General features: G+C 38.1%; 1 protein-coding gene across 1 annotated transcript in view; it reads left to right on the forward strand.

Moving 5' to 3' along the window:
* PKHD1 (PKHD1 ciliary IPT domain containing fibrocystin/polyductin) overlaps nt 1-13,455 on the forward strand; it is a 269,779-nt gene that overhangs the window by 175,737 nt on the left and 80,587 nt on the right. The window contains exons 52-54 of the mRNA XM_075497242.1: nt 6,558-6,671; nt 8,607-8,694; nt 12,059-12,213. Of these exons, the coding sequence (XP_075353357.1) occupies nt 6,558-6,671; nt 8,607-8,694; nt 12,059-12,213 (357 nt within the window). The remainder of the gene's footprint in view (nt 1-6,557; nt 6,672-8,606; nt 8,695-12,058; nt 12,214-13,455) is intronic.

Raw genomic sequence — 13,455 nt, forward strand, 5'->3', positions numbered from 1 at the left:
AACAGAATCACAACAGATGTGAAATTATGAAAGCTCTGTAAAGGGCTGCAAGAACTCTGTCAGAGTCCTCGGACAACCTAGAAGTAAAATGTGTGGATCTATCCCCACGGTAATTTCTCTGGGTGCTCCTAGCCCTTCAGTGTTGTTGGACCCAGGGAGACTTTCTGATTACTTCTTCTCCAGTGGTCCTAGCTCCCAGACAAGGAGCTTCTCTCTTTCTCTTAAATTTTCAAAGTCTCTTCTTTGATGGTAATATTTGCAATAGCATTTTAGAAACACCATTTATTTCTACTTCCCCGTGTTGCCATGCTGTAAAAAAAATAGTTATTTTTCCAGTTTATAGAAGGGGAGTTTGAGGTTCAGAGACATTAAGTGATTTGCTAAATATCATTAGCACACCCGTGTCAGAATAAGAAAGGAAATGTTGACCTCAACATCTCAGAGGGTTTTTTTGGTTCTCTGCTAGGGTGGTTCCATTCATTTTAACCCATAAATCAGCATTAAAGCACAGATGATATGCACAGAAAGTGCCCTGTTCCATTGCTGAACAAAGCCCTCAGCTCCTGATAAGGCTGCAGAAAATGCTGAAGTTCATTTTCCACAAATTGATCCATTGGACTCATCCTGAACTCCACTGTACTCAGCTGCTCTTTGCTGGCAAGCTATTTTTGCTTTTTATAGTAGAGCTCACCAAGTAATTATCCAGATAGATAGGATTTCTCTTTTTAGTCTCAACTTGTCACATTCTTTTTTTGCATATCTCATGATGGCTGCTTTTCAGTCATGTCACTCATTTGAGGCAAGAAGCCTAAGGTCATCATTAGCTCATGGCTTCATTGTCTGGAGATGAAACCCCAGACATTTCTGATGTCTCTTATCTTGCTTGTGGTAAGAGAGCTCTAATACATTCACTCCCCTTCTTTTCAGTACTAGTAAGAACCCCCATATTGACTTCCCAAAAGGTAAATCACTGTACTTCATGAAACGGCCATGTGTTAGTGATGATTAATGCTCAGCCTTATAATGACAATTAAGGCATAAGTGAGTTTCACCAACTGACTATCTTTTCCAGCTTCTCCAGTAGCTCTGTTATATGGGTCCCATCTTATTTAGCTGTGATCGGAGTCCCATCCTGCAGTCACATAACATCCCTGCATAGCTATTCAACTTGTATGAAGACGGAGTACTGTGGATGTACTGAGAGCAATTTTTCATCCCTGATCACAGAAAAAGTGGTCTGAAAAGTTCATTGCACCATCTGCATCCCCTTCAATTTATCTCTCAGCCTCCGTTTGTTTGGTCTTTACCCTTTCCAAGCCACTTGCTTTCTTTTAACTGATCGTATCATCTAGGGAAGTGATTTGGTTCACATGTTTAAGACACACAAATTTAGGCGTAACATGTGGACGTCAGCATGTGAGCTGGCTGTTTCAGTAGAGATGTAGCCAATGCAGTCAGTCGGACTGGTCGATACAGGTATCTAGAGTAAATTATGGTCTACACTGTATTTCTGATCTTTGTTAGCTCAGACAGCCAGAGAACATGGAAACATCTGCATTAAGAAACCTAAATGTAGGTATATGAATCTCCCTGGAAACATGGTTCAGTTGCCTAACTATAAGGATTTTGTATCACTTTGGGCACCCTCGTGTGTCTCACCTCGCCTCCAGCTTCTGCTTAAAAAGCCACTGTTTTGTCATTGATCCCTGTCTTGTATCTGCCAACCTCACATAGCGGATTTGGAGGGCGCCAGGACTCTCAGGCGGCATTAGACATCTATATTTAGGCAGCTGAATCCTATCCTACGTGTCTCACTTTTTATTCCTTGGACTTTCATCTCTTACTTCTGGCTGCTGGTTCCTACTCCCCAGCTGTCTCTCACCTCTTCTGTTTGTGGCAGCACCACCTTTAAGAAGCAACCCATGTGATGTCTCCTCGTTTGCTGCTGCCTTTCCAGGCTTCTTTGCAGAGTGCAATCTGAACACCTGAAGGAACAGCTCGGGATGGAGAACGAACACTACGTGACTATCCAGCTGTACATTGACCATGATTATGGTCGTATATGGGGTTATATATGATCATATATGGGGTTTTTTTTGCACTGTGTAGTGCATGCGTTGTATACTGTCACCAGAATTTCTGGTGACAGTATACTACTGTTTTCAAAATAGCTGGGTAGGTAGAATCCAAGAAGATTTGAATTCAGGAAACACAGAGCTGATACTGGAGATGGTCACAGCAAGATACTTAGCAAAGTCTAGTTGCCGATGGAAAGGAGGGGATCTTATCTCAGAGATTTCCTTGCTCATATATACAACAGCTGTGGCAGAGTGTTATGTTGTAAAGAAAGGAAAGGCTAGAAGGGAGGAAACACCCACTATCCTAGGAAAGACTTGAATGGGTTTTGCTATGGAAAAAGAAAAAAACACACAACAAAAAACTGTTAGGAAGAACATCTGGAATAAAACTGAAATATGAAAACAATGGAAAATGTTTTTGAAACTCAACAGTAAACTAGATCCAGGCTGCAGTCCAGAATAAGTAAAAATCTGGGTAGAAAAAACACACCTCTCTCTCTGTTCTCCCCCCTTTTTTTTTTCTACTTTCGCATAGTGGATTTTTATCCTCTCCAGAAGTTAGACCTGATGAAGGATTATGAATCAGCTGCAACCTTTGCGCTAACAGATCTGTGTTAGCGCAGGCAGCTGGGCCTCAGACTTCTTCAGGGAAGTATGTAATCAGTGGTGACTTTATTAGCAGCATAAATTGTTTCTTATACATAGGATTATCATATATGGGGGGTTTTTTTGCACTGTGTAGCGTGTGCGTTGTGGTGCCAGCACTCCCTGGAAGACCATCAGCTTTAGATACCCCTTGTAGAAGGTCACACACCTGCAGTGAGGCTATCTGATGTGACATCAATCATCAGACAGACAGTGAAGGCACAAACTGACTGTGCAGTGCCTGTGCAAAAAGCCCAGCTCACAGAAAGTTGCACGCTTGCTGCCTACACACCAACAGATTGACCTGTGTCTGCACTGAAGTAATGCTTGAGATATCGAGTGGACAAACCACTGCTCACGAGCGCTGCTCAGGCTGGCAGGTACGTGTCAAATCTGGACAGATGAGCAAACCCTTCAGATTCCAGATAAACTGTCCAGTTGGAAGAAGATGTGTGTAAGGAAGCCCTGCCTATTTTCTGCATACACTGTCGTTAGTCCCTCCTAACCTTTTCTGCACATCTCACCAGACACTTCTAGCAGCTTCTGGTTGCAATTACCTTTTTTCTCATTCTCTGCCAGAGGTGCCTTATTGCCTCACCTTACGATCAGCCAGGTTGCTCATCAAATTGCTAAGCCTTCCAGTTGCAGTAGGAGTATGAGGTGGGTCCATTTCTGCACATCTCATGTGCAGGATGGGTAATTCAACAGTTTGATATGATCTTATGTAGGACTTGTTCACCACAATAAAATGGGGCAAGCAACCTGAAGTTTTCACACCCAAAGTTCAAAGACAGGCGGTAAAGCCCAGGTCCTTCACTACTATGTGTTGCAGTAATTATAATTCCAGTGTTTATGGCAACTTGGAAGTTTTAACAAAACAACTTAGAGCTGTGATTTCATGTGCCAGTTACTTCATAAGGTGATGAAACTTATCCAACCCCAGTGACTTGTGTGCATTAACTATTTTGGATTTCCCTATGATTAAGCTGAGGTAGCTGCCATTTCCATATCTTCATTTTCATGAGCCATTCTGTAGGGCTGTATTTAGACTAAACCAAAGTGCATCTCTCAGACCTTACTCAGCTTTTTCCTTTGTTTTCCTTTGTTCTCCATCCATTCACACAGCATTGCCAGAGCATTGCCTTTTCAAGACCTGTTTTATTATAATTTGAACATTCTTCACTGTCTTTCCTAATTCTTCACTTTCAAATTATTGCTGTCTTTGCTAGCCCACCTCTTTAATTTTTTTTTTTTTCCCATTTGTGTGAGCTTATCTGCTTACTTTCAGTATCTTCATACTCCTTTAGGTCACTGATAAAATGTTGCATATCACAGGGCTTGCAAAACCAGACCAGAAACAAACCTGCTTGAGTCAATGCCCCCATTCCAGCCAGTCAGCCTGTAAATTCATGTGTGCCATGTTCATGTTGTGGCAGTGTAGTTTGTTAATCAGAAAGTTTTGTGCTACTAAGTCAAGTGCCTTGGAGAAGCCAATTATGTTATATCAAAGCTATTATCTTTATCAACTAAACCTGTAATCTCATTAGGAGATGATAACAAGGAAGATTCACAGGACCTTTTTTCTATAAAACCAGGTTGATTGGCATTAATTATATCATCCACCTTTAATGATTTTTTAATTGTGTTCGGAGTTGGACATTCCATTTTTATTTATTTTTCCCCTAGAATCAGTGTCAAGTTGACAGGCCTGTAATTACCTGGGGCTCTTACTTTTATCTTTGTTTGAAATATTGGCACAATATTAGCTTTCTTCAAGTGCTCTGAGACATCATGAATGATCCTAAACTTACTGAAAAGTCCGCCTTAGTAGTCCAACGATTTTCTGGGCCTGGTCTTCTGTAGCATTTGCATTCAAGTTACTGAAATCCATTGATTTAACACCATGGAACTATTAATGGAAATAAGAAAGTATTAAGATTATTTTGTTCTACATATACTTAAAACAAGTCTAATTTTTCTACTCATAGATATGTCCTGAGTCCTTTTGTGTCATATACCATTTATAGTTTCCAGCTACTGAAGCATTTCTGTGAACATTATCTTCCTATTTTTTTATATCTTTTCTAAGGACTTAATATGGTGATGAGCTATTACGAATAGTTTTATTGTAACTTCTTTGTTTCTTGCTCTGATTATATTTTTGGTTTTGTGTGTTTTATTTTTTCCTTTAACCAGGATAATATTCCTTAACCTATTGTCATGTTTTTTAGAATTAAAAATCACAAATTTTAGCTAAATGTAAATGTAATTCTTTTGAAGGAGTGATAACTTCCAATTCAAGCCTTTAGAATTCACATCTCCAAGCATTTGTCTGTGATTGCTTGGAAGCCTACTTAAAAATTGTTTTAAAATTGAGCTGAGAATTGCATCTATCATATAGCTATTTTTAACTGACTTAAGTAGAAGAAATAGTAAATGCTTTGTAACCAGCAGTAAAATAATAACATCAATAATAACACCAACAGTAATTCATAATCATAATTAATAATAATCCCCCACTTTAAGGGGACATCATCATGATTAGGAAATAGTAATTGTGAATAACTCATAAGATCAATATAAACGTCTCCAAACATTTTTGTTGAGTCTTTCTTTGGTCCTCAGTGTAACTTCATCCCAAGGGGTGAGGTTGACCTGAGGATTGGAAAAGGTATGTCCAGGCTGAGTATTTTAAATCACAACTTGCTGTGAGGGTGAAGCAGGAAAACAATCACTCTGTGTACAAAAATAGACACAAATATCTACAGAACTCTGCTGCTGCTCTAGCTGAATATTTGTTTAACCTAGTGCATCAGTGGTGAAAGTGCTTATCCCTAGTTTTGCTTTCTGGAAGTAGTATTTGGTTACGGCCCAATTCCTGGTTTTCTTCTGTTCAAAACACAGTTATGGGAGTTTAAACAAGAAAGTCAAAGATGGTTTGGGTGGACAATGGGTGCTGTAAGACTGAATTCCCTCCATGTCCCCAGAGAAGGTACAAGCTCACTGATGTGAGATATATTACAGGGGTAGCGTGCAAATCTTGTACTGCTTGTCTTTTACCCATTTAAAAGATGTACAGAGAATTCAAATATCCACAGATATCAGTCAGAGACTGGTGGAGAACAATGAATTTATTTATTGATTTCACTTAATTAAAAAATGCTCCTAAGGAGGAATGTTTCTTTAGGATACAAAATCAGCTCCCTTTTTCCAAACTAGTAATTTTTAAATATTAAAAGAACATGACAGGCCAGCTAATTTTGTACAGATATGTATGTATTTTTTAGTTCTACATCTGCTGCAGTTTTCTGTTGCATAATTGATTTAATCTCTAATTTTAAAGGAACGCTGAACTCTTTTACTGGACTCCACATACATTTCTCCAGGGCAAAAACTGTCCTATTTTTTCCTCCTTAGTGTCTGTTTAGTGCTGGGCCATTTTCTTCTGAAACTGTAAACTACCCTCGGTGAAATAAATGAAGTCACAGTTGGAATACTGTTTACTGTACAAACTTATCACCACAAGAACACCATCGCACACGCCAAAATTTCTTGGGCATTTTCTTTTCCCCTGCTCTTTTCCCTCAATCTTTCCATTGGTCTGAAAGACCATTTTACCAATCCTGACTGCAGAACTCATGATTACCTGGGAACTGGTGAAATTGTAATGGAGCAGAAAGGCAAAACTGGGCTGAGGAGGGAAATGCTAATTCAGTCATTTAGACCTTTAAATTTGGGTTCACACACTCCAGTTCTCCCCCCCACCTCTATTTCAGCATTACAAAAGCCATTGATACCTTTGTGGTGGGTTGTTGTTGTTTGTCTTTATTGCAGGTTCTTTTCAACATCCCCTAGAAAGGGATTTAAAGCTGCTGGTCCTTCTTCGGGCATCTGAAGGGATTTACTGTGATCGTCTGGAGGAAATAAATGTCCCCCCAGGGAGTATTGGTACGAAACATGAGTTCACCTTTTTGTAGGAAACCAATCTTAGGCAATAGCCAAATCTACCACTGTTGAGCCTGTTACTATGTCATACAGGAAAACATCTAACAAAGGTACACATATTTTTTGAGCTAAAATTGTTAACTTTCACCCGGTCAGTTTCTGGATTTTCTGTGGATTTTGTTTGACAGAAGTGATCAACCAGGTGTTGAATCCCGAGGTCTTTATATAAGAAACTGGAGAGGACTTAAAAGGACTTGCACACATGTACAAGGGTTTGGCCTTGGTTCTAGATTTGAGATTCGTACGAAGTAATTGTCAAAGTTGAGAGTATTCAAACCAAGATGACTTTGTTGAGTGTAGAGAAATGCGCACTGCAAAGAGGGCACTTTGTCTCATCTTTGGTCTCTCTTAGGATGAAACAAATTGCCCTCAAGTTTCCAGGCTAGGATGATGAGCTTAAACTCATACCGCTATTTTTAAATGCCTGACTTAAGTGAGATGGATTACATCCAAGAGCTACTGGATGGATCCAAATACACACATTTAAATATTTCCAAACATTTGGACCCATAGAAAGATTGACACAAGAAGGTTTATGTTAACTTTTACATCTCCTCATATAGTTATGGTTAAAGAAATGTTAACTTTTCTGTTTTCCATGTTTTAAAACGTTTAAATAATACTTGAGTATTGCGAGACTTCGTTCATTGCTGAACTTTTGTAAAGACAGCAGAAATTCAAACTGCTATCAAGAGAAATTGCCTCGATCAAGATTTGTAGAATATTAAAGAAATTCAGAGAAAAAAATAAATGAACAAACAAAAAAACCACAGTTTGTTTCTGATAGTGACATTGAGAAACTATTGCACACATTGATCAAGCAATTACAAACATCTAGCAAATAGCTAATTGGAATGTTTGGAAGGCAAGACAAAAACCTAATTGATTCTGGATTCTGAGGGGTTTTTTAAGTCTAAATTACTTAGGGGTTGAAGTATAATGGGAGCTAGCAATTTGACTTCCTATGATTTTAGGGGCTAGAAAAGAAGATAGATGTGTTGCTGCAGTTTGGCACACTATCATGGATCAAATGAGACTTCACAACTCTCCATGCTATCCTCTTAAACCACAGCAAATGCAAGATCATGGAAGTTATTTTGAATGTCTGTCCTGGTGGGATAATCAGGGTTGCATTACCAATGTTTGCCACAGTCTTCTTTTAGACTATAGTGACATAATATGTAACGGAAAAAGTTGTCCATGGAGAAGATTAACCCAAGCAGTAAAATGGGTTCACTAAATACTTGAGGCACAACTCCTCTGAAGCAATGTGTCACTATTAGAGATGCAGAAGAAATGTTGAACTGACTCAAACTGAAAGATTTCAGGCAAGGTCAGCAAATTAAAAAAAAAACATTTCAAAGCAGGAAATCAGAAAATTTTCATGCTTCAAATGTAATCTTCTTGGAACATGTCATCTATAGGAAAAGTTTCTATATTTTGGTTTTTTGCCCTAGTTTTGGATCCCTTTTCCGGAAAAAAATAGTAAATTTTTCACAGATCAGAAATATAAATAATAGCTGAGTGATTTTTTTTTATCTTTCATTCCTGGATTTTTTACTTATTTTGTTTACTTAGGTAGATTTTTTTTAAAGGTAGATACCTTTTTCTGCAATTCCAATTTCAGTTAATGAGACTTCTATGGCACAATCCCCTTTCTTGCCTTTACATGTGATGGTCATTTTACTTTATTAATGAGTTATTTCTAGTTCACATTGTATTTCAAGTGCAGCTTATGTGCTGTTCTTACACCTTTTAAAAAATACAGAAACATGTTCCAATAATTATAAAGATTTCCATGTATTTAGTTATTGGTTCAGTTCTTCTCAAGTGTCTCTTTCCCCTAACTTTTGATCTCCTGCTTCTGTTTTTTTCCAGGAGTTTATGGAAAGGTACAAATTTATAGTGCTTATCCTAAGACATCTTGGACACATCTGGGAACTAATGTTGCTCCTGGCAATGAAAGGTGGTATTTTGCCCAAATATGCCTCCAAATATTAAGTTTGGACTCCTGTTCCTATGACTTGTATTAATATTACTCTTGTAATTTGTGATAATGTTTAAACTATGTCTAGGTAGAAGAAGAACAATGATGTTACATCTTGCAAGAAAATTATAATATTTTTAGATTAATTTTAATACTAAAGAAGAATGAAGCTGAGATTTTCTTCTTTCCTTCTGTCCTTCCTTCTTTGCTTGCTTCTATCTTTCCATCCTTTTTCCATCCTTCCTCTGTCTCTCCCTCGGCTTTTCTCCTTTTTAGACATGTAGTCCAAAATGGCTGATATCTTGGTGATTAGGATGTTCATTTTGGTTTGAGACCTACGTTAAAAATCTAATCTCTGAATTAAGCAAAACTGGGATATGAACCATGTTCTTCAACATCTTAGATCAGTCCTTTACAAAGTGGTTTCTGGAGTGAACACCTTAATTTCTCCTGTTAGAGTCAATATTTTTTGTATATGTAATTAATGTCACTTGGCTCAAAGACTATAAGGCTGCCTTTATAGCCTGAAGAGTAAGGTTTCTGTCTGAGATGTGAGACTTCCAAGGTATAGACACATTTTCACTTAACCTTGGCAAAAATAGCTTTGAAATGCTACCTTCTCTCTCCCTTGTTGCTGCACATCCATAAGCTTTTACAGCCCCTGCAGCAGACTCATCTTCATGATCACTTACCCATGAATTCAGTCTGAAGGCTTAGCCAAAACCATCACCTAAGGCAGGTTAAGTGGAATTGCCACAGATGCTTGTTAAGCGAGTAGGTGTCTATGGCCTGAAGTTCAAACCTTTCACCTGAACCAGAGAACATGTCTGCATAAGGATCTCACCTGTAAGTGCACTGACCATTAGTCAGTGTGGGGTGGGCACCTACTAGCTCTCTCTGGAACTCTCATTCTTGACTCTGCCTTGCACAAAATTTTTATCTCCTTTTGCTGTAATTCTTCCAAGTGCTTCATTTTAGACTGAAATACAGATATTCAAAGAACAAAATTCTACTAGTCAAGCCTAACAAAAACTCATTGGAAGAGTTCCTGTCTAGGTAGAGATGAAATATCAGCATTTAGAGAAGGGATTATTTGTAAAGTCATTGTAGAGATGTGCAGTGGAGGCACAAAGACCTCACAGTAGGATTCGTTTGTTGTTAGGTCTCACAAAGTTGAGTGTCTAGTGTAGATTAATTGCTTAGGATTGCTCTATAGTCAGTGGAGAAATATTTCCAGGTGCTGATTCAAGCCATGCAACATTAGAATCACCCTCTGGAAATTATTCTCTTTCCCCGATTAGGATGGGGGTTCAGAGTAAGCAGATTCTTGACTGAAGCATGCCAGTTAAATACTTGGATGAAATGGATCCAGGCTAGTATTGGTCTGCTGCCCAGATGTTTTATGTGAAATATAATGAGGTGTTAAGATACAAGTATTTGGAGTTCATTCATCCACCTCAAATATGGCACAAACAGTTGTTTCCATTCTTAAAAAAAAAAAAAAAGAAAAAAAGAAAAAGCTTTTTATCATGAAAAGTCTACTAATAGCCAGCTAAGAGTTAACGTGGTTAGATACAGGAAATAGGCAAGTCAGTGCTAGAATATGAAAGCTGAAGGAAGTGGCGTTTTATTGGCTGAGAGAAGCTGCTGTATATATTTTCCAGCATGAATCAGCACATGACTTAGGGAAGGACTTACGCTTTCAAAAAGAAAGAGGAAAAAAGAAAAAAGGAATTGCTTATTTACTTACAGTGAAAACGTAAATTAGTGTTTCAACATATTAGCATCTTAGGTGCTTTCTTTTGCTTACTGATTCCTCTCATTAGACTTTGAAATGTGAGAGTCGAAAGAGTTATGTTTGGGTCCACAGGATGTGAATTATTATTGGATTGTATGCCTGGAACTGGACTTAAAATTCAACTTACAGTATGGGTTGCATGTGAACTGTCAAAAATCCTAAACATATGCCACAATTACTCTGTGTGGTTTTGCTTCCTCTTTGCAAATGCATTTACCCTTGAACAATACAAAGTTCTCAGTCACGCTAACACTTTCCTGCTGTTTCAGAAGCCGTCCAGTGCTTCCTTTAAGCAAAAAAAAAGAAAGCAAAGTTTTGGTAGACTTCTCGACTTAATGTTCACAGGTGCTGAAAACTGGAAGTACTCATCTTGAGCCTACTCATCTTTGACAAAAACTGTGAGAAGAGAGACTGGGAAAACTTGGCAACATAGCTTGCTAGTTACATTCCTTTAGGACTTTCCTTTCTCTCTGCACTTCTGTATCTCTTGAGTGCATGATGAGACATTCTCTGAATTAATCCAGTGGCCTATTTTCTCAACAGCTACCTGGAGGGATATAGATCATCACCTGGCCAGCACCAGTCACCCTGTAATAGGACCCTTTGGGTGTTTATCAAATATATATAAACACTGATCATTATTCATTTTGTTTTCACTAAATGCTTTTATTTTCTGTATGTGAAGGTAAAAAAACCCCGAGCTACAAATATAACTTTGAATGCAAAAGAGCATCTTCAGTTCAAGATTAAAACAGATAAATGTAGGTGTCTGTGTGAAATGTTGAAAAAGGTGCTTAAGTTCCCATTCAAGTCAGTGGAGTTGTAGGTGCTGCAGCCTAAAGGGCTATTCAGCCACCAAGGGCAGGACTCAGGTACCTAAACGCAGTTTTTGGGCTCATCTGAGGTGCCTTTGGGCTCATCTGAAATGCTTTTCAATCCCCTCCATGGCTTCCACCTGTGTCTACAGGAACTCTCCATGAACAAGTCATATCATATCTGCCCGCTGATGTCTTAGATATCCTGGGACATCTCAAATAGCAACAGGTGCTCATGTTTAGGCAATCAAATCCTGCTCTACGTGTCCAGTTCAAAGAGAGCCGAATTGCCTTCCGCATGCTACTGACCGTACCAATCAACTCTACTGGAAGCTTAAATGCCAAGTGCACACACAGACATGCCCCTACACATGGAAACACCTACGTTTTGGTGTCTAAGTCTAAAGCTGACTTTCAGCTCTGTAGGATATTCCTGGCACCAAAAATGGTCTGACACATCTTTGGTAGGCAACTTACTTGAGTCCTGCAACTCTGTACTGGAACTGTATACCTTGTTAATCAATGGTGTGAAATAAACATTTCAGGATGAAATTCCTCCCACATATTTTAGACATCTGTTTTTGCAGAAAGCCCTAAAGGGGCTTTTCCTAGAGCTTAGCCTGTGGATTCTTTCTGAGATCTGCCTAGGCAAAACTGTTGTTCATTTTTTCAGAAATCTGTGAGCATAACTCTCATAAAATGACATTAACTTAGTATCTTGATGTTACAGGATTTTTGTGGAGGACGAAGTGGATTGGAATCATGATGGAGATATTGTGATCAGTTCTTCCTCCTACGAAGCCCACCAAGCTGAATTAGTTACACTTAAAGAAGTTAATGGTCATAGCATAAGAATTCATGAACGCCTTCTGCACAGGCATATTGGTAAGGAATCTGTCTTTCCATTTGAAAGTTTTCTTCTGAAGCATTGACTTTCCATTTCAGATCTAACCAAGGTCAGTTCTACTTTATTGAGGTATCTTCATTAGTTTCTCCACATGCTTTTTTTCTTGCTGTTTTGATACTGAAAATGTGATGTTCAAAATTGCACAAAATTGATTGTAACATGAATCTCTGGGGATAGAATTAATTCAGTGCTGAATAATTTTGGAAAACTTCCTGGCATTTCATGTTTTAAGTAAAACAGGTTAACAGAGAGACAAATTAACTGAAATTTTAAAAGAAAAAATAAATTCAGGGGGTTTTAGGCCATTTACACAATTTCTGTGGTGTGTCAAAAACTAAGAAATTTTAAAAATCCTTTTTGCAAAATAATTAGACTCATGGGGTTTCAAATGCAAAATTTTATCAACTCCATGGCATAAAACTAATGTATTTGTAATCTAATATGTAAATAAACTTAAAATCTGTATACAGCTCTATTTCCTGTGTAGATTACATGGGATCTGTATTTAACTGGAAAAAGACATGCACTGTTGATAATTAATTTAATTTTATTTCAGCCTATAAAGTAAATTTATTACCATCTGTTTAACAAAATTAAAAGAATTGTTATTAACAGGTCAAATTCTGAAGCTCCAAAACCAGATTTTTCCTGTGCATAGCAATATTTTTTTTAATTTAGTCTTTATTCGAGCTAGTAGGCCCAGAAGTTAGTATGATGGATAAAAAGGTTCAGGCATATTGTGTGTTTTAAATGGCTATACCTGTGCTAGTAAGAAAAGTTTCACTTAGAACTGAGCCCTGTTCTGCAATTATCCATAGTGTTAATCTCTAGTAGCCTCCATGGCACAGTTTTGTATGACAATCGCATTTAAAAAAAAAAAATGCAGTTCAAAGGATAGCACGTCTAGACCTCATTTCCAGTAGTTTATGCACGGCTTTTCTTTTTTTGTGAGGGAAGGAAGAAACCTACCAGTCAGTCCTGGGGCCAGAGAACGGTACTTAACCTATTTTCTTAGCTAATGTAGATATAGTAAGTGTATCCTGAGATTAAATTATTACATACACATTTGAGTACTGCAGCAGTTGTTAGATACAGCTGGAAAAAAAAAAAGGACTGATGGGAAAATTAAGAGCTACGTAAATACTGGGATTCACCTGGGCAAATGTAGCTATCTACATTAAATGTTCACACATGAGCTACTCACTTTCAGCTCCCTTGAT

The sequence above is a fragment of the Mycteria americana genome, chromosome 3 (genome assembly GCF_035582795.1).
Source record: "Mycteria americana isolate JAX WOST 10 ecotype Jacksonville Zoo and Gardens chromosome 3, USCA_MyAme_1.0, whole genome shotgun sequence".
In the NCBI taxonomy this organism is placed as follows: Eukaryota; Metazoa; Chordata; class Aves; order Ciconiiformes; family Ciconiidae; genus Mycteria; species Mycteria americana.